The 21,973-nt window shown below is 48.4% G+C and overlaps 1 protein-coding gene across 1 annotated transcript in view; it reads left to right on the top strand.

The window, feature by feature from the left end:
- The window catches only part of SHANK3 (SH3 and multiple ankyrin repeat domains 3), a 363,156-nt gene that overhangs the window by 228,561 nt on the left and 112,622 nt on the right, over nt 1-21,973 (top strand). Inside the window, 1 exon segment of the mRNA XM_052788728.1 lies at nt 14,172-14,247. Coding sequence (XP_052644688.1) covers nt 14,172-14,247 — 76 coding nt within the window.

The raw sequence follows: 21,973 nt of genomic DNA, 5'->3' as shown, positions 1-21,973 counted from the left end.
GGGCTCTTTGAGAGTCCCTGTGTGGGGGGAAGGAGTTCCTAAGGAGGCATTTGCCTTGGCGCAGCAGGTTGGGAGTCAAAGCAGCACAAGCCCAGCCTCAGGAGCTGGAGCACCATTCCGAGAGCCCCTGTGGGAAGGAAGGTCCCTCTTTCACTTTTCCAGCTCTTCAATGTGGCGTTGCAGAACAATCAGTGAGAAGATGGACATGCAAACGCTCCACTGCAGCTGCACTGGGAGCGGATCTGCACCTCGGCGCTGCATGATGAGCACCTGCACTTGGTGACAAGCTCGGAGGTGGCTTTCTCGGAGGATACCGAGTGACGGCTCGCACGCCAGATGCAGCTGGGGAGCAGCGCAAGTGCTGCAAACTGCCCTGCTGTGACTCCCTGCGTTTCACCTTCTGACTTTGAGTTCAGTGCCTCCTTTAGTCCGTACACTTAATGATCCTGGGGAGAGACTTCAGCATGAACTGAGCTGGAACCCTTCTTGGCCTGCTGCCTACCAAGTCATCGTGCGTGACCCAGCCAGCGTGCGCTCAGTACTCAGATTTTGCCCGGGTAGACAGGCAACCTGAAGAAAGCTCCGAGCTTGGGACAGGAGGAGCGAGGGAAGCAGAGGAACAAAAGCATGGAATGACCAGCATGGATTTACCACAGACAAATTGTGCCTGGCATGCCTGATGGCCTTCTGCATTGGGGTGGCTGGCTCTGTGCACAAGGAGAGACTGGTGGTTGTTGTACACCTTGGCTTTTATCAAAGCCTTTGACACAATCTCCTGTACTATCTTTCTAGCTGTTTACTTCCACATGAAGAGTGGTGGCAAGAGTAGATCTGCAGCTTAAAATGAAACGTGTCTGCTTTTACCATGGTCTCTTGGCTGGAGAGAGATGACTCTTCCCATCTGGCTGCTCATAAGATGACAATTCCCTGACAGAACAGGAAACGTGTGTTGAGCTTTCTGCAGCTGACTGCTGTCCCAGCTGGAGTTATGCATGCAGCACATGAATCCACGGGAGCATGGGCAGAAATGGCTGAAGACCTGATAACAATAGAGCTGTAGATTTTGGAGCATTGATTGACACGGCCAGCCAGCTGCTGCTGGAAAAGCATGCAAATTAAATCCATCTTCCAAGAGCTCAGATAACCTCTCATCTTCCCCGGGCCTGGTGCACCATCCAGCCTTCCAAGCAAAGCTGCTTTTCCATCCAACGTGCATCAGTTGTCATGCACGAGGTGGGAACGAGTCCTCTGGCTACTGCTATACCAGCATTTTAAAAATCCTTTTGATTTCTCTTTTCACTTTTCTGACTTCCTTCCAAGCCTGATCCTGTCTCCCATTACATTGCTGCTTACGTTAGGCTTCCTCTCTGGCTGTGCTGCCTTTAACCTTGATCCCCTTTGTTTCTCTGAACTTCCCCCCCATCTTAATTAATCTGCTGGTCTGCTGGCAGCTTCCTCTTGCGGTCAAGAATAAAGGTCAGTGTTATGAATATCCCAAGGTGCTGCTTAGGTTTTAAAGCTAATGTCTATTAGATTTTCTGATTTTTTCCCCTTCTCAAAGTGGGAACTTAAAAGTTTTGATACTAGAGTCTTTCCAGGTTCACTTTTCCTTAACATTTCCCATAACAGAACACTTCATACTGTTTTGACCACTTAGCAACAAAGCCATAGATGTATCATGAGTAGTTTAGTGATCAGGTTTAGGTTCTACAAATGTTCTGGGCATGAACTGAACACCTGTGTTCCTTAAAGGGATGGGTATAAGAGTACTGAGGTCAAGCAGGGTGTATCAAGGAACAGCACAAAGTATCGCGATTTCCCCTGCCAGTTACCTATGAACCTCTTATCAATGCCTTGGCACTCTTAACCTGTTTATCTCACTTGTACTATGTCTCCAAGGACTAAGGATGTGGTTGTCTTAAAGCACTCAGGCTGACATTTGAACTGTTCAGAAAGCAAGGGAATTTGAAATGCAAAAAAAGCAGTTGCTTGAAGTGGTTTCTTCTGGGCTGATTTGTTTAGGTCTGTAAAAAAAAAAAAAAAGTCTGTAGCATTACTTAATTTGAAAAAAACCCCACATCATGGCTATTTGGCGTCCTGCAGAAGGAATTTGGACTCACCAGAATAGTTTTATGGACATTACAGAGCATAAAGAACAAGAGGCTCCCTGGAACAAAGATGTGCACTGCTGCTTCTGGTAGCCTGGGAGGAGAGGAGGTGCTGGCTGTAGGCTCTGAATGGAATAATTCTGAATTCTGCATCTCTCTTGTTTCAGCAAAGCACTACTCTGCACATGGTGGACTCAAGCTTACCTGTAGCTTATTCCAGAATTCTTGACAGAAGTCAGTCCTTTTTATTGCCATCTGAATGCTTGACCACAGGCTGGTTGTTTCCAGCTCTGTAAAGTTTCTGCTGGTCTGTTGATGCTATGTAAGTTGCTGTAGTTAGTGTCTTCTGATCATTTTTGTTTCAGGCTGATTTATGTTGTATTCATTCCTGGCACTGTCTTTGATACTAGCTCAGACGAGTTAGTGAGTTAGAATTTCTGACTTTTTTTAAGCAACTGTGTCATTTTTGGTTGCTAATATCTTCTGGCGCTGTTTTGTACTATGCACTTCCCATTGTTTCCGTAGCTCAACAGGCTTAAAAGAAATGATACAAATCCTTTCTATATCTAGCTCCCTGCTTTTCTCAGTTAACTTTTTCATTTCTTATCTTCTGGAGCTTGCAACAAATGTTTGTCCAGCTTCAGGCTGCTGGGCAGCTGGTGAATGGTAGAGGCCTCTTAATTAGGTGCCCGTCCTCAGAGCTGGCTGGACAGTCTGAATCACAGCGTGTGTGTGTGTGAAAGTGCCCTTGAAGTTTGCTCCAGGAAGCTTCTTGGTTCAGGCAGCTCAAGGTCAGATTCGAGGGGTCAGATTCGAGGGGTCCGAGTCGGAGGCCATCGGTAGTGTTTGTCTTGCCATTAAGCATGCGGGGAACCCGGGTAGTGTGGGTGGTCCTGCTGGGGCCGGGTATCTCGCTGTAAAGCGTAGAGCACTGGTTAAGGTTAGGTTTCCCTTAGGCAACCTAGATCTCCTCTGTAACTTTGTAATTGGTTTGTGATATGTGCTCCAAAGGTAAAACATGATACAGCATTGCTGTTAAGGTCTAGGTGACCCATTTCAATAATATCAAAATTAGCGACCGAATCAAATAATCAAGTTCTTAGTGGGTTTAACATGTACCTCAAGATCGATGTCAGTTTTTCATGCCATAGCTACAAGAGTCGTCCCCACTTGTCCTTGAAACACTTGCCACTGACTCAGCTTTCTTCTGCTCCTCAGTTACTTGCTCTGTGTTCCAGGGCTTACTGAAAATGTTATTCCAGAGAGATCATCAGTGAGATCCTTAAAAGATCCTGGCTAAGAACTCTTACCTGGAATTGCTAATTTTAAGGTACTCATCTCTCATAGTTGTTGTTCAGCATCTCCTGTAGTTACCACTAGAATAAAAACTACATAGTCAGTATGCATCATCTTTTCTCTGTATGAGGGGAAATAAAGAAGTCTTGCTTAAAGAGTTTAGCCTTAATTGCATTATTTTTCATTATTATAGTAGACAAACACCACTGCCAGGATATAAAGACCAGTAAGTCTGATTTTTTTTTTTTTCATCTTGCAAATTAGTGAAAGCTAGAATAAAGCAGTATTTTATTGACTCTTCCTTATTGTAAAACCTTGTTAGGGGGAAGCCCACTAGATGTCCTACAAGTCTTTGAAGTAGTCAACAAGCACTGGGACAAGGATTGATGTAGTGTACGAGGGCTGTCAAAAAGCTGTTAAGTAGGCTTTCTCAAAGTCTGCTTTAAAAAAAAAAAAACCCAAACTTGTTGAAAGATAAAAAGCAAAGGATATAAATAAGCAGGCAAGTTTTACAGCAGATGGAGATTGCCAGCGGTGGGCCACAAGACTTTCCAGATGAGGAGAGAATGAATTAAAAAGAGAGGCACATGTGGGGAGATTGTCAGGAGAATACAATGGGAGTCTGAGAAAGTATGGAGAAGTTGAGTGATTCGTCGTTTGTCTAAACATGAGAATTAAGGGACAGTCAATGAAATTAGGCAGCAAGGTTAACGCCACAAAATGAGCTATTTCCACACAGCACGCAGTTGTGGATCTTATTGCCGCAGTTAGTGCAGATTAAAGGCTCCCAAGGAGATTAGGCAAATCCATGGAGGTTGTGTTCCTTAAGTTCAGTGGTGTGATGATTCTGATACTCCCGCTGCTGAGGGAAAAAAATGAAGCCTATTCTAGCAAATTCTTTGTTCAGAGCATCTGCACTGACCACTGCTGTTTGCCAGTGTGCAAAGCCTCCCTGAAACCATCCTCTTGAAAGGTCTTCCGCCAGACCCTTCCCATCTGGGAAGTCTTTTAAGTCACTGTGCAGAATGAGAGCGCCCCAGTCTTTGGTGCCAATCCCAGTTCTCCTTCTGCAGCAGGAGTGTAATATTTGAGGATCGGCAGACAGAAACACAAATGATCCTCCCCAGACTTGCTGTGGTTGTAATTCCTGCGCTACTTGCAGGGTCACCGCCCTACTGAGGTGCCCAGTGCATGCCCCTATCTCCAGAATCTCCATTCTCCGTAGCTGGCACCAAGTTCCAGGTTGGTTGTGCTGTCAGTGGGTTTCCTTGCTTGGCAATGAGCTTTTGCAGGGGGACAAATCTCACTTGCCAGCTTCCCCTCTTTGTTCTTTGTGATCCCCTCTCTTGGCTGGGTGTTGGGATGGCATTCTTCAAAGAGCAGCTTGTCACAGAGGCGTGATTCCTTCATGGGAAGACTGCTCTCCACTCTCTGTGGGGACTACTGAATATCATTTCAGGGCCTCTTCAGCAGGATGTCAGATTTCTTGCATCTTTGCACACCGAGCAGTGTGAACATATGTGCTCTTGGATGTCTGTCACCATATAGCTTCTGTTAAAGTGACCCTGTCCATCAGTGAGGTCATAACAGAGCCTGCTATGGCCATCTGGCACTTCCCTACCCATGCTAAAGCCTGCACCTCTAAAAATAGACCTAGTACCAGAATCTGAGAAAGAGCTTGAATTCCCATTATGTACCTTACGTTGACTCTGATGGTCCTGACTATTACTTGAAGGTCTAGTTAAGCTAAGCCTTTAGGTCAGGACCCAAGAAAATTAGATGCTGTGGGCAAAAGAGCATACTCCAGAGGCACTCCTATTTTTTTGTTTTGCCAGAAGACCAGGCACACTTCATTTATAAGGTATACCCCCCTCAGATAGCTTTAGCTGTGTCTGCATCCACGTACTCTGAACTCCAGAAAGGACATTGCAGGCTTTGATTAAGATCCAGCTCATAGCCAGAACTTCAGTGCAGGCTGCCCTGAGGGTTGTGGGCACTAAAATGTCCACAGGTCTGGCCACAGTCCTATCTTCAGTGTGATCCTTTTGACTCTGGAGCCCTTACTCTTCTAGAAACACCTGATTTTTGGTTTGACTGTTCCTCTCTGTGGTACCATCTTCATGTTGGGGACAGATTCGTAGGAGGGTTGCAGTTCTGTCCATGTGCACAGGGACAAAGGATTCAGCCCGTTGGTGTGAGTCAGCACCGGGCATGCTTCAGTGAGCTGGGTCGTCTGCGTGGAAGGTTTCTGCAGGCATCTTTCCCTGGAAGACATGGGGACATTGGTTCTGTCTGCAGAGGGCAAGGATGAGAAGCATAAATATGACTGAAGTGCTTTTGTCCCATAAGAGTGATGTAGTTGGCAGGTGCAGAGATGGTTGTGTACTTTGCATAAAGCATTCCCATGTAGATTCAGTGGTATAAAAGGGAGATGTTGCATCCTCTGGAGGGTAGCTCCTGCCTCAGTGAAGATCTTTGCTCTGTCTTCTCAAGAACTTCCTCACGTGTTCCTCATGTGTCCGGGGAGACAGCTTTCTCCTCCTCAGCACTAGGCAAAGCCCAGTGGCCAGCAGGGCCTTCGTGGTTTCATGGCAGGCGGCTCTTCAGTGCTGTAATGGATGAACAGCTCTCTCCTCTGCTTCACCTGGTGCAGGTTTCACTCGTCTCAGTGAGGATGCTTTTATTCTAGCTTCTTGTTGTTCAGACACAGGAGAAGGAAGCCCCTCTCTGTCTCAGTGCTGTTCTGTGCAGAACTTCAGGGCCTGTGCGACCCTTGGGCCACGTCAACTTGTTGTGCAGCGTGAAGGCCAAGATGGTAAAAGGGTGAAGCAGTGTCAAGCACTGCCGTGCCATTTGCTGAACCCTAGAGATCTGGGAAGGTAGGAAAAACACATGAATGTGTAAACAAGATGCTGCTCGGTGGCACCTCTGCGCAGTCCCATAGAGACGCTGCAGCTCTGTTACTGGTGTAGTTGCCCTGGTTTCAGACTGCGCGTCGGTGGGAGGGTAGCCCTCAATGGGAAGCTCTCTGCTGAAAATTTGTTCATATTTCACGTGCATTGCGAACCGCGGAGAAGGAGCATACCAAGTGTGTGCTGTGCCTGCCCGCTGCAGCCCCTGAGCAGCTTTGCCCAGTTTCCATTGCTCACAACACCACCATCCCTGTAATGGCGGGGCGGTAAGTTGTGGGTGTTGGGAGCGAAAACGCCTGTCCCGGGCTGTGCTGAGGAATTTGTTCCCCTGTGGTATCAGCAGAGCCGTGGTCCCCGTAACAAGGAGCTGGCTCCTGCTGCTTCATGTGCCACGCAGATGGCTCCTGTCCCTGGAGGGGAGCGGGATCTGGAGGGAGGTGACGTGTGCCAGGCGGCAGGTGGATTTGGGCAAAGTAACGCAGGCCGTCGGTACCGAAGGTGTTTGCGTGGGTCTTCACGCTCGGGTAGGGTCCTTGCGCTTCCGAGTCCCCCCTTTGCTGTGCGTGGTGCGGGGTCAGGAACCCAAACTGACATGCACTGGGTTGTGGCTCTGAGGCCTCCTGCTGCTGGCCTTCTGGACAGCAAGGAGATGGCATCGCTCGGGTCCCCATGTCTCCTAGCACGGAGGTGTTGGTGCAGGACTGGCAGGCTTTAACTAGGATTTGGCTGTGGAAACCATTGGCACAAATGATCTTCTCTGGAGGTAACTAGCAGCTTGTGGGAGTTCCTGATCCTCACAGACTTGTTTTATATCTAAAAAACCCCACAAACAAAACAACAAACCAGAAGAAGAAAATCTCTACTGGGATTGTGTTGTCATCCCGCCTCCCCTGGCACTGCGGAGGAGTTGTGGCCCCCTCCCAAGGGACACGTCCTGCTGATGAGTTCATGGCGGCAGCGTCTCCGGAGCGAGCAGTTTGCTTGGGGAGCTGCAACTGGTGCCTCCCCCAACATGTTGTGGCCTCTGAGGAGGCTGTGGACGAGGACTGCCTACCCCGAGCACCTCGGCCCCGTGCTGGAGGAAGGCAGAGTTGGACAGAGTACCCCCACACACCCAGCGAGGGCTTTGGGCTCAGTCAGAAACAACTACAGCTGCCTGGATGGCACTTCTGGAAATACATGTGGATAAATCCACATGGAATAGCTGTGGAGACCTTCTCCAGGACATAACCTCCTTGGGCCCTGCTCTGCTATGTTTGTTGCTTGGGCGTTGTGTTTTTAACTGATCTCCCCAGTCTTCCCAGGCTGACAGCCTGGCCATTAAGTCCCCGTGAGAGGTAATGCACAGATGCTGTGCTCTGACTCATAGTTAGTTGAGAATAGACTTTCATTTTATTTGCATTTTTTCAGTTACAGATAAACTAAAAAATCTAACAAGCATAACTGTATTGCAAGTATAACGCATAAATTAAGGGCAAGAGGGACTAATACAATTGTCCTCAGTGCATTCGTGTAACGCAGGCCAAGGTTTCACCAAATGTTTCACATCTTGTATGTAAATTGTTCTATGAAACTAAGAATGATACAGCAAGGCTTCTAAAATTATTCACTCTCAGAGAAAAGTTGTATTTGAACTTTATAGGATAAAGATCAGTCATGGGGAAAGCATAAATTAGTTAACCATTCTGCATAAAACACAGTAATACCACAAATCACTAAGCAAATACATTCTTGGGCTTTTCTCTGTTTTCAGTCAGCAGATCCAGGTGCCACAGGGACATGAATTGGTTCGTTCTCCTGGCAGCCCTGTGAGAAGGGGAAGAGTCATACTTCAAGGGTTTCCATGCTTTCTTGCACTTGAAATAAGGCTCAAGGCTGCAGCAGGCAGAGCCCCTGCCTGAACAGGACCCGCTGCTGCCACGGGAGCACTGGCCAGTGGTCGCTGCAGCTGGCAGGAGAGGGGATGCGCTCCAGCGTCTCACCTGCCCTGGCTCCTTCTCTGTGTGGAGGAGCATCAGGCTCCTCTCTGGTCTCAGGCACTGCATGTCCTTCCCCCTCTCAGCATAGTTCAGCATTTCTTCTTCTGAAATAATTCCCTTTCTCTTCATCGCCGGCACTCTGAGGCTGCCCCAGCCAGATTGGCTGCCTGGCACAGAGCCTGGAAGAGGCTTTAATTGTCATGGCTTCTTTCTCATCAGCCTACTCCGAGTCAGGTGCTCGAGAGCATGGTTTGGGATGCGTGGGTGAAATCCACAATGGGCAGCAGTGCTCCGGCTGCCCATGCTGGGGAGGGCAGCAGGGAATGGGGGGCTGCAGCGCTTTGCTTGCTCCAGGGCTGAGACACGGCTTCGCGGGTGTGCCGTGGCACCACAGCTCTCCCACCGAACCCCTTCCCAGCTTTGGAGGGTTCTGCCTGTGGTCCTGGTGCTGGCTGTACCCGCAGAGCAGCACAGCTCTCCCTTGGCACTGAGAACAGCGTCAGCCAGGCTCATGGTCCAGCCACTGCAAGAGGGTGAGACCACCCACCGCTTGTCTTCACTGAGAGCATCAGCTGAATAGGGTGTCTCTTCCAGGGTGATGAGACAGTTCAAAAAGCAATGAATCAGTACTCCCGTACTGAGACAGGGCATCTGCAAGCCTCTTCCGTGGGTGTGTTGGCACAAGAAGTGTCCATGTACTTGAGAAGGCACAAATATGGACCCTAGCCTTCTCCATTCCTGAGACCCCATCTCCTCTGACTTGCATGTTACTGCTTTTAGTTGGCATTTCAGCTTAGAAGATAGAATCTATTTTAAACTGTCTTTCTTGACTAGCACAGAGTCTAACTGGTGTCTCCCTCCCTCAGTTCCTGATCTGCCTGATAGCTCTGTGGTTTTCTGTGACCTTGACCTCTCAGGTGGTTTGATGCGGCTCTTGGATGATAACCGTAACGTCCCTGCTGCTGCATCAAATGATTAAAGAGATCAGTTTCCAAAAAATGACTCGTCATTCTTCACCCAGTGCTGCGGTGCAGGCAGCCAGTGTGCTGGCCTAAAGGGCATGCAGCTGGTGACACTGGGGAAGGTGCTTGCTGGGGCATGTTGGCTGCAAGATCCAGTCCTTTGTTTGGCTGGCGTGGGGTACTTCTGCCTGTTCACCTCCGAGAATGCCTGCTGTTAAGGTGCTTGTTGTGATGCAGGAGCAGTCGGTCAAAAATAGATCATGAAATTGCTGCCAATAATTAGAAGTGCGTAAATCTTGCATTTAATAAGATTAAGTTGAATTAAATTAAATTCTAAATAGTATTTAGAAATACAATTCCAACATTCTGTAGAGACAAAAAGGCATAATTTCACGTTCCAAAAGAGTTATTTTTTTCTATTTGCAACCCAATGTTGGCGCCTGAGAGAAGAGAAGATAAGATGGGGAAAATCCAGGTGCTGGAGGATGCATGGGAATGGCACCCAAGCTTCTCGTCAGTCCACTCTGGCCCAGCAGGGCTCTCTGTCCAGTCAGTGTGTGTGAGACCTGCTTCTCGCCCAGAACCTTTTCATTGGCATGACCAGACTGCTCTTGGCCAGCCATGGGATGTTAATATTCCTGTATTTTTACCTAATGTATTAGGCAGACTTACCTAGAAAGAATTGCCTGTTAAAGACTTTACAAAAGTGCTTTACAGGCGGTCTACAGAGCAGCTTGAGTACAGCCTGTACCCATCCACATGCTCCTCCTGGTTTCCAGGCTGTAGTTTTCCAGCGTTCTGTATTCCCTGTTCCTGCTTCCCTGCTTGTGCCTGTCCTTCTGGGCTGGCTGTGCTGCTCTCTGTGTCTGGATGAGCCCCTGCCACCCTGTGGGCACAGCCCGTCCCACCGGGCTGCCCTGGTGTCCTCTTGCTCTCTCTTCTCTAAATATAGAGCCTCCCTCTCCACACCTAGCTCCAAGTGATTCGCTCCTCTCCATCCATCAGCCTCAGTCCCTGGTGCCTCTGTGACGGCTCCATTAAGCACGCGCTCGGCAGCAGCTATATTTAGGAGTCAGGAAGAGAACGAGCCTTTGGGCTGCGGACAGCCCATAAATCCAGCTCCCGTCACCAAATCACCATTCTTTTATCTGGAATGAGATCAATAGAGGTGTTTGCAGATGAGGTACAGGTGTCTGTGCATGCGTGGAGGGAGGCAGGAGAGGAGGAGGAGGAGGAGGAGGCAGAGTAGAGTGGAGAAGAGGGACGAGAGGGGACTGAAGCACAGGCGCATGGGGCCGGGGGGAGCAGGACTTCCTAAAGGCAGGAGCAAGGGGAGAAGCGGGGTGGGAGGAGAGGGTGCCTGTCTGAACGGGGTTTGCTGTGCTGCAGCAGCACCATGCTCCCTCCCTCCCAGGGGTGTGAGGGGACTGCGGGTGTCTCTCACTGAAGAGTGTCTTCACGTGCCACGAGGCGGAGAGGGTGGACGTGCTCACCGCCATTGTCGTGACCTGCTGGGGCTGTCCCATGCCAGCACCTCCACGGGAGCCCTTCTTCCTTCCCTCTCCCATCTCCCCCCTCCCACTTTTCGTTCATCCATATCAGGTTGGAAAGAGTTGTGGGTGCCAGCTTGTTCACAGGCACAACAAACAAGACTTGTCTTGATGTTTTAGGTATTTTTTAGGCCTCTGCTGTCTTGCCTCGTTCCCCAGTGGGAACCGTTGCAGGATCCCCGCTGCGTAGCTGTGTGCATGGCGTGCAGGCAAAACTGGAGCGGGACGTTGCTCTCTGCTGCTGTTGTCTGGGCACTCCTGCAGCAGCGGGGAAGGAGCCGGTGTGCGGTGCAGGTGCTTCCCCGGCAGCATGTCAACCCCCCTTGAGAACACATGGTGCCTCGTTTTCCTTATGGCCACAGCGTGCTTTGGTTGTACCGCTGGGGGTAGAGTCCGGTATCCCTGCCTGACTCAGAGCTGACAACCCTCTGCCTCCACGGATGGTGAGCAAGGTGAGAAGCTGCCTCAGATGATCCAGGCAAAAGGGTTATCCCCTTTAACTCTTTGTGGTGTGTTGCTGTGCTGATCAGTCCTTAACATTTCTGTTTCTTGGTGTAGCATGTCTTTTTGCCAGTAAGATTAATTCCTTGGTTCTTTGAGACAGTTTTTCCTAGGACAGCAGGGACAGGACTCGGTGGACGACCACCTAATCGGAAGATTCACGGGGAGCCATCAGCCCCCCTTGCACCATCGGGCGCCAAGAAATCTCCCTCCGGATTAGGTAAACACATTAGGTGATGCACAGCAGCGAGGCTGGAATAGCACATTGGATCACAAGGGGCTGCTCCCTGCGCAGCAAAGTCCCCTAAACGCTCCTAAGCCACAGCACTGCGAGGGCTGGGCTGCACCTCACCTTGTATGAGGCGTCCTTGTCCTCGCTGCCTGCGTGGGCTTGCTGGGGGTGTTGCTGTGCACTCGCTTCTTTTGGGGGGGATTGCCAGAGCACCTGCCTTAATCTCTGTGATGCTGCATGTCCCATGCACTGGGGTCTCACCGTTTTGATCACGTGCCCCTCGGTAAAAAAAAATTTTTGAGCACACACCACCCGTACACATATATTTACTTATGAATTATATACCTGTACTACTCTGCTGATGTACTATGTGTGCTGTAAAGTGCATGCACAAATAGAAACTAAAAAATAGTGAGATAAAGATGGAATAAACACTATTTTAAAAACTTTTTAAAATTTTATTAATGGTACAAAAAATGTTTTCTTCCTGCACCCCAGTGGATTGCCTTGTGTGCCCCACTTTGGAGACCGCTGCCATAGGAAGGAGAGCCAGAACTATAAAACGTAGGGTGTTATTCTGGGGGAACAAGTGTCAGAATGCCAGGGCTGTTCTTCAGCTCTTCTGAGAAAGAAAGGAAAAAGCTAAAAAAAACCAAAACAAACATGCAAGAGGAGCAGAAAACCCAAGAATCGGGGGGGAGCAAGGCTGTGTTTTCAACAGTATAAACAAGTACTGTATTTGGTGATTTTATTTCTAAACTTCGGTAAAGTTAATTGTTCTTTCAACCTTATAGCAAGTGCGTTTTGTGTGTGAAATGGAGGTGCGTGCTGAGGGTGAGGTTCCCGGAGACCAGGACATCTGTGCTAAAGTGTGTACCTTCTACCCCATGCAGAGGCACCTTTGGGTTCGGGAGGCTGCAGCCAAATCTCTGGAAGCAGCGTCTGGTAGTGGAGGGCAGCTAGTGCCTGTCAGGGAGGCGTGAGAGGCAGGACAGCGTGTTGGCGGAGTGACATGGCGGCTGCTGCTGCTGCCTCGAGGGCTGTCATCTGTCCCCAGGGTGGGAAACCGGCGTTGCAGCTGCTGTGGCAGCGTTTCCCTCTGCCAGCAGCGATGGTTTTGTGTGACGGTGAGACCAGGATGAAAGGTTTGAAAGGGCATCCTGTCCTGAGCTTAAAACAAATTTCATTGAGTTGACAGTGCTGTAATAACAGTAAAAACTGCCCCTCTGCTTTTGCAGCCCCTTCCCACTGGCTGTTGCCATTCTGAATTCCAATGCAGGTAAAAACAAATGTTTATTTTGCGTTGTTACTGCTTTGGGTGCAGACAGTTTGTGTTCCCACTGAAGAAAAAAGGTGAGTCTCTTCTATACTTCGTTCTTTATTTCCTCTCCTATTCATCCCCTTTATTCATTTCCTCTATACGACTGCCCCAGTTAGCATGCTTAAGGACCTGCTGACTTTAAATCAGACCAACAGCCTACCTGGTGCCGTAGCCAGTCGTGCAGTGAGCAGCACCAAGGGCTTCAAAAGAAAGTGGTGGCAAAGTAGAGAAGTGGAGTTACCTGATTGTTTGGAGTCCCATCACCCTGCTGTAGCCATGGGTGAGTTGGTTCAATGTAACATACTCAGTCGGGTTAGTGTGAGGACCCAGTTGCTTTCTGCAGGGTGAGTATGCAACAGTGATCCTGGGTCATGCAATAAAGTTGGTTTTGGTAGTGTGATGCAAATTCATTCTGTGTTACAAGAATGGTAGCTGGGAGTGTCTGGCTTAAATTCTTTTACATCTCCCTGTCACGTCTCCTCTTAAGCCATTAGCTGCAGACTGTATTCCAGATGTCTGCAGTGGTTTCTCTGTCCCCTTAGCCATGAGTCAGGCTGCCTTCCTTCAGCATCCAGCAACCTGGAGGCCCTGGCATCTCTTTTGTTGTTGGCTTCACAGGTCAGGCTGGCAGGTTCCCTGGCTTTTTCACACATCTGAGGCAGTAAGCAGCCTCCTGAGTTGTTACACCCTAAAGGGGAGATTGGGTCCAACAAGTATAGCCTGAAATACTTGCTGCCCTGACTTTGGCCAAAGTGCTGTTGGGGATGGTACCAGTGGTTAATAGATGAGTGTAACAGAAGTCTCTCTGGGTTCCCAGCTTTCCTTCCTCATAATTCCTGTGCACCTGGAGAGCTCAGTGACCACGGGGTGAGAAGGAAGGCTAACCAGGACTATTACCATCTCTTCTGTGGGAACTGCGTCCCTCTGCGCTGAGGCGTGCAAGGTTGATGTGGCCAAACAGAACAGGGGAAGGAATCTGGCTGCTGCCTTGGGACATGGAGTGTGTGTTTGCCTTACCAGCGTCGATACTCCTCTTTGGCTCCGCTTTGGAGTCTTGGTGAAATTTGATGACTTGATGTGGTTTAGAAGTTTTGGTGAAGAGATCTTACATTCACAGAAGCTGTTTGTGTGCATATGGGACTGTACACAAGCGTGCATGGGACTGATCACATTGACACGTGTCTGGACACAGATTATTATGTGTTGATAAACGCTTGCATGAAAGTGTCTGTATATATGTAGGGGAAGCAGAGACAATGGAGAAGTGTTCCTTTAACTCTCAGCTTTGTGATGTGTCTTTTTTCTTGTAGAAACCAGAGAAGACAGAACAAAGCGTCTCTTCCGACATTATACTGTGGGCTCTTACGACAATTTCACCTCTCACAGGTAAGCATCAGCATCTTTGCTTTGTGATTATGAGGAGATTCATTTCCATGCAAAAAGTATCTCCTTTTCCTGACAGGCCAGTATACATTGTTTTAATTTCACGGGAAGGAAACTTTTCTGGTTGTTTTGGTCAATTCAGTTGTAGTCTAAATTACATCCTAGATAAAGCTTAGGTGAATAAGATGCTGAAGCTGCAGGGCAGTCCGGCTCATGTTGCAGTTGAGGAACAAACATGCTGGAGAATTTTTGGTGTGCTCTGGGAACTGAGGAACATGCGTTGAATGCAGATACAGAGTTACAGGTTTGCTCTGAAGGGGAAAAGAGGATGCTGTTGTGCAGGGGATGGCATGGAGACAGCTGTCGCTCCAGCCTGCCGGCAGTACTGAACATGCTGCTGGGACTACAGGGGTGTTCAGCAGGGCTGTTCTGGTACATGGCAATTGAGCGTACTCGCCTCAGCGTGGAGACCGACCTTTGGAAAGATGGTCAAACTCGACAGGGAGTCAATCGTGAAAGCAGGGGTGACATTGCTGGTTTGTGCTTAGTCTTGAGCCTGTGGCTGGTGGGCGTGTTCGTAGGAGGCTGCGTGGTAGGAATGGGTCTGCTGGTTGGATTCAGGAACACGCTTTGGGCACTGGGGTTCTGTGTTTGAGGGATAAATGTAGTGTTACTCTGTGGAACATGATCTCTGCTTGCAGTCGGGCTTTAGTGCTTTTAAAAACTATTGGTCATTAAAGTAATTGGATGGGCTTTTTTGCTTGTGACGTGAGAGGAGCAAATTGTGAGAATTCATTATATAAAACCTAAGTTATCCTGAAGTCTTGAAGCTTACCCACAAAGCAGTGAATGTGTACTGGTTTACTGAGCTTCTTATCCTAAATCTGTCTCCGTGGGTCTGAGCACTTTTTACTCAAAATAATGTGTGTAACTTGTTTTGATTTTCAAAAATCCTGTGACACACTTCTTCAGGGCTGTTTATATTCTTAACTGATCATGGGGCGAAGGAGAAAATGCTGCTATGACTCAGAAAACAGTAAAGAAGAAAAACAGGGGAAAACCTGTCCATTTCCACCATGGCCAAATGCTACAGGGAACCCCTAGAAGGTCTGTGCTGGGTTCACTGGTTGCTCTTGGTCTTAAGGGCAGGAAATAGGTCAAAATTTGCAGATGAATCAGAATTGCATTCCTTAAGCAAAAGAAGAGTAGGCGGATGGTATTGCATCAAGCTGGGTTGATAAACAGTGTGATAGTAAAATAAATTTATTTTGGCACATGCAAGATAACACACACCAGAAGAAACACTGTGAGGTGCTCTTGCCCATTAAAGATTTTTCAGCTCTTCGTAGTTGCTTAGGAATAAAGATCTGACATCACTGTGACATCACAGTAAAAACATCTTCTTTAGCACTGAGACATTCAAAAAACCAGACCAAAGAGTAGTTCAGAAAATACAGCTAAAGCAGTTGTGAAGGAGGGCCACTGGTGACACTGGGTGTGGATGATAAAACAGCAGCTGAACACCAACACAGAAAACCAGAAAGTAATGCATATGGGAAGAAAACCAGTAGTAGTATTTCATATGCAGTGGAGGTGTTGGACTGACTTCTGCTCAGCAACAAGATTTAGGGATTCCAGGCCAAACCTGCAAAAGCAAATTGAATTTTTGGAATTGCTAGGAAAGCAAAAAAGAACAAAATAGAAAACGTAATTATGAATATCTTTGTATAAATCTGTACTATAATCACATCTTGAAACCTGCCTGCAGTTTTGGTCTTTCAGACCAAAGTGATACTTGAAAAGTTGGTAGAGAAGACTAACAGGTGCTAAAAACTGTGAAACATCTTCCATTAGAGGTTAGACTAAATAGACTGAGCCTCTCAAGCTTTGAAAATGATGCTGAAGGAGAAGGGGTTTGGTAGAAGTCCATAAATGAGTGATATGGCAAAGGTGAACCAGAGGTAGTTGATCGCTGTGTCTTCCCATACAGGAACATGAGATATTGAACGAAACAAGTATGTGGTTCCTCATCTAATGTACGACTAACCTATGTGACTCTTGCTAAGTGACACAGTGAGTGCTAAAAACCGACGGGTTCAGAAAGCAGCAGGACAAATCTGAGGAAGAAAAATCATTTGCAGGCTTCTGAATATGAAGAGACCAGCTCTGACTCAGGGACTCGCTTATCATCCAGCAGCAGAGGTCAGCAGCGTGTGGTGGGGAAGCATCGCTGTGTTCTTGCTCTGTTCTTCTTTCCGTGTTGTGTTCCGACTCTCAGCTGTTGCTGGGAAGTTGGGAGGACGGCTGGCCTGACCTGGTATGGCTGCTGCTGGGAGCTGTGGGTGAGGTGGGCTTTTCTCTGAAGCCCAAAGGGAGGTTTGCCAGCCCTACAGGGAGCAGATTTCAAGGCATGGCCTTCTCCTTGATGTCTTCTGTGGCTGCTGAAATGGCCAACACTGGTCCTATTCCTGGGCTCTGAAATCTGCACTCCATGATGGAGGAAGCCTGGGCATCTGACCTGAATGTCTCAAGAGCAGACTTTAGCCTCTTCAGAGATCTGCACAGAAAAATCCAATGGGATGCCATCCTGGAGAGAAGTGTCCAAGAGCGCTAGTTGATATTCCAGGACAACCTCCTCCAAGCTCAGGAACAGCCCATCCTGACGAGTAGGAAATCGGGCAGGGGCAGCAGGAGGTCTGCAGGGATGCACAGTGAGCTCCTCGCTGAACTCAGACACAAGAAGGAAGCGTACAAGGGGTGGGAGAAGTAACCTGGGAGGCATACAGAGACACTGCCAACTCCTGCAGGGATGGGGTTAGTCCATGGGGCCTGATAAAATGCACACATGAGTGCTGAGGGAGCTGGCTGATGGCATTGCCAGGCCACTCTTGATCATCTTTGAAAGATCATGGTGATCAGGAGAGGTTCCTGATGACTGGAAGAAAGCAAACGTCACTCCTGTCTTCAAGAAGGGCAAGGAAGAGTGTGGGGAACTGCAGGCTGTCAGTCTCGCCTTGATCCCTGGGAAGGTGATGGAGCAACTAACCGTGGAAACCATTTCCAAACACATGAAGGGCAAGATGGTGATTGGGAGTAGCCAGCCTGGATTTGTGAAGGGGAAATCCCGCTTAAGCAAGCTGACAGCCTTCTACAGTGAGGTGACTAGCTTGTTGGATGAGGGGAGAGCAGTGGATGGTGTTAATGTTGACTTGGCAAGGCTTTTGACACTGTCTCATGTAAGGCCCTTGTAGATGAGCTGACAAAGTATGGTTACGTAAGTGGAGAGCATGGTGCATTGAAAACTGTCTGAATGACCAGGCCCAGAGGGTTGTGGTCAGTGGCACAAAGTCCAGCTGGAGGCCAGTCGTTAGTGGAGTACCCCAGGGGTCAGTACTGTTCTACATCTTCCTTAATGACCTGGGGCAGAGTGTACCCTCAGCAAGTTTGCAGCCAGTACAAAACTGGGAGGAGTGGCTGATACACCAGTTGGGTGTGCTGCCATCCAGAGGGACCTGGACAGGCTGGAGAAACGGGCAGAGAGGAACCTCATGAAGTTCAACCAAGGGAAATGCAAAGTCCTGCATCTGGGGAGCCTCCAGCTGTGGAGATATTCAAAACTTGACTGGCCATGGTCATAGAATCATAGAATGGTTTGGGTTGGAGGGGACCTTTAAAGGTCATCTAGTCCAACCCCCCTGCCATGGACAGGGACATCTTCAACTAGATCAGGTTGCTCAGAGCCCCATCCAGCCTGACCTTGAATGTTTCCAGAGATGGGACATCGACCACCTCTCTGGGCAACCTGGTCCTGGGCATGCTGCTTGAGTGAGGAGGTTGGACTAGGTGATCTCAGGAGTCCCCTTCCAAGCTCAGCAGTTCTTTGAGTTTCCTAACTGGCAGATGTAGACCGATGCAGCTTTTGAGTCCTCTTGTTGAGCTACATCTCCACAGGAGTAAACCTACTGTTTGGATAGTTATTTCCAGAATTGCACATTATGGGATGCATGCTCCCAGAATCCCATGCCAACTCAGGCCCCTTGTTCAGACCCTTTCCTTCAGGCCAGTTTATTTTCTGTGTAAGGCAAAGAAAAACCATACTAAGAGAAAGGTGCTCACCCTGTGGTCTGTGGGCCATGTGTTGCTGCAAAGAAGCCCATCTTGGCTCTGGCTTGTTCCTGTTTCCCCTGCAGTCTGGGGGAAATCCCCTCCACTGCCATACACATGCCTGTGGCTGTCTGTAGGTAGCTGTCTGTATAAAGAGCCTGTGTCAAGGAGGAGGGTGCTGGGAAGGATGGCGGAATGGAGTCATCTCCCACAGGTGAATAAGTAGCTGTCCCATCTGTCTTCTAACTTAGTCTCCAGGGACCCTCATGAAAGAGGGCAGCTGGGAGCAAAGTGCATGGATTGTTCTGGTGGTGGCAGTTTTGCTCAGAGTGGCCCCATTTCCCCAGAATCAGCTGGCAGAGAAGGGGGAGGAGGTCGTGTGTACTTGTGTGCCTTTAGCTGAACCCTTAGCCAAGAGCAAGAACATATCTTTCCACCCTGAAGTCCTCCAGGACGATGTGTCAGGAGGATGTAAAGCCTCTTCTGGACCCAATCTTCTATGTCTTCTTGCAGATCATGGTCCAGTTGGTCTTGGCATTCCCAGGCAGTCGACGCATGCAAAGTACTGATAAACTGGACTGCTCTGCTAAAATATGACTGGGATCTGCTGGGATCACAGTAACAGTGCTGACACTGGCTGTGAAAACTTGGGGTTTCAACAGATGTTGGTGGGTTGAATTGGAACAGATTGGAGGATTTTAGCTGCATCCCCGTAGTATGGTGTGTAGTTATGCAACATAAAAGCATGAGGACAGCCACTCGGGAACACGCTACGGGTCCTTCAGGCCGGTATGGTGTGTTACACGGTGGCCAATGGCAGGTGCTTCGTGCAGTTATGAGAACAGAATAAGCAACCCAAAATATTATTCCTGCCTGCAGCAATTTTCTGTTCAGAGTCTTCCTGAGCCAGAGGCAATGTCTTTGTATTTAATAGCCTTTAATGGATCGTTATTCCGTTAATTTGCCCAATGACATGCAACTCGGGTGCTTTTACTCTCTCTCCTGAAATGGGGTTGGCTTTGGTGGAGACAGTGAGACAGTGGTGGTGGTGAACAGTGGGGTGCTGTGTCTTCTGCTCCTGCTGTGTCAAAATACTTACAGTGTTGTGACAGAAAATGAGAAGGAAGTTTCTTAAAGCATATATATGTGCTTGTCATTCGTTCATAGGTTGCTCTGAGTGCAAAAGTGAAAGAGCCTCACTGTTCAGTTAGGGAAAACTGGTGTGAGGTAGAACAAGTGGCTGCCTTTGTTACCTTCCTCAAGACCACGCACTGGCCTTGCCAAAGCCTGTGCAGCACCCACAGCCCCTGTCTGCAGGCGTGTGTGATGTGGGCAGCGCTGCTGGAGCCATCAGCCACCCAACCAGCAAAAGACATCCCACGGTAGAGGCACCAGGCAGTTACAGAAGCACCGTTTCGGCAGAAGCTTCTCTGCTCTGTTTGCTGGAGTTCAAAATGTGACTATTGCTAAAGCATGGAGGTGGCATTGGTGACCGGGCTTGCAGCATGGGACTGAGCATAGGGGAGTGGTGCTGTCAGGGGTGCGAGTGTGTGTTTCGTCAGCATTACAGGATGGAAGTGGAGTTTGGACTCGATAGCAGGCAGCTTGTGGACGTGGGGTGGCGGTCAGGAGTGTGATATGAGGATTCATATGGTGGTTTTAGGATCACCTTAATAAATAGGATAAACAAAGTGGATTTTTTCCTGTTTTTTAAAATATTAAACATTTGGGCCAATAGATTCCTTGAGAGCAGAAATTAAGAGCTAACTAAGGTGCTGGAAGATCACTGCAGCAGATCAATTAACATGATTTGCAGGAGTGCATATTCCATCATCTCTGACTTCACTGGAGGTCTCAAACATGGGAGAAGATTAACATAATGACAATGTTTGAGGAACAGCTTAAAAGTACTTGAGAAAATTACACACAAGTGACTTTAGATTTCAGGGCAAGCCTTTGAAATAGTTGCAGTTTTGAATGGATGCCCTGCGCAGTACAGCAGGGAACAGCATCCACGCAGCTGAATTGCATATTTGCGTAGGGTATGTAATTTACTCTTTTTTGTCTTAATAAGGTGAAAAGCAAGCTACAAATATATGGTGGGGTATACATGAGAACATGAGAAGATACTAGGCAGTTTACTGAATAAAAATATTTTCTTTTGTGGAGTCAGCCTCGGGGGAAGCCATGCTTCCAAGTTGTAACTTCACTAGCACATTGCCAGTAACAGGCGGTAGGGATGAGGTCTGCTTTGGCGGAGGGCGAGGGACGGTTCTGGGGCAAGTTCCTCACCTCTCACTGGTATCGCTTTGAAGCATAACTGTAGTTAAAGAAAGAAGAAAGCACGAGGCTGCTCCGGAGTCGAGGTGTGCTGGGGTGCACCCAAGGTCACCAGAGGGCAAAGAGAGCCTTCCCCAGACCTCTGAGGATGAGGAGCAAACCTAATCTGCTCTGAAATAGGAATAAGGCAAACAGGAAGAGAAGTCTGAGCTTGTTCTTATCAGAAAGAGGCAATCACAAGGGGAATTGACTTCTCTGATGAACGATGTTAAGGGAAGAGATTAAAGTGATTCGAAATTTACTCTATAAAATTAAGAGCCCACATTCTACATTGCACAGCTGGGAAGGAAAAGAATTGGAAGCAATAGACAATTCAGGATTTATTTTTTATTATTATTCAGTCATGGGGATTAGTTGACCAGGGAGAGAGATTACAACCGTGAGTATTCACAAGCCATCTGGATGGTCTTCCCCTTAGAAGAGAGGAAAAACATGAAGTCTCTAAGCAGGGATTTCTGTGCCCTTAAATGCTGTGACTGGCCAAATATGTCGGTACACAGAATTACAGAATAATTTAGGTTGGAAGGGATGTCTGGAGGTTTCTAGCACAACTGGTTGCTCAGAGCAGGGCCAACTAGATCAGGTTGCTTTGCGTGTCTCCAAGGTTGGAGGTCCCACAGCCCCCTTGGGCCCATGTCCCAGTCTTTGTTTCCAGGGTGAAAAAGTTTTCTGTATATGTCATTATAATTTCTGGTGCTTCAGTTTGTGTCCATTGCCTCTTGTTCCATCCCTGTGCGCCTCCAAGAGTCTCTTTCTTCTATACAGCCTCCCATGAGGTAGTTGCAGGTGGCAAAGAGGTGTCCACCGTCTCTCCTCCAAGCTGACAAAGCCCAGCACTCGGCCTCCCATCTACTCAGTTGGACTGAGTGAGCAAATCAGTAATGTAAGTGATTGGTAAAATCACCTAGAAATCGTTGGGACTGCACCAATAACTTGCTATTTCTCCTTTCCCCCAACATGCAAGAGAGTGGTACCCATGTTTGCCACGCAGAGATGCAGTTCAGTGGCTGCTGTTTCCTTCTCTTCGATAGATCCTGTTCAAGGGTCATCCCTCTAGGCAGTGTGGTCATAGCTCGTACTACCCCATCAATACCGGCATCTTTGCCTGCATCAGGCACTGGGATCTCCCATCCCCTGAGCACCTCCTCTGCACGTTGGTTTCCTAAGGCTGTACGTGCCTCCAGGGAGGCAGTGGACATGTACAGGCAAAGAGCTGGTTCCCATTCTTCCAGGCAGGACCAAGTAAAAGGAGTCGCTCTGGATTTCCTCGAGCTGTTTCATGGCT

This window comes from Harpia harpyja, chromosome 6 (assembly GCF_026419915.1).
Source record: "Harpia harpyja isolate bHarHar1 chromosome 6, bHarHar1 primary haplotype, whole genome shotgun sequence".
Lineage (NCBI taxonomy): Eukaryota > Metazoa > Chordata > Aves > Accipitriformes > Accipitridae > Harpia > Harpia harpyja.
Note: the sequence above shows the minus strand (reverse complement) of the source record. Positions and strands in the feature narration are given on the sequence as shown.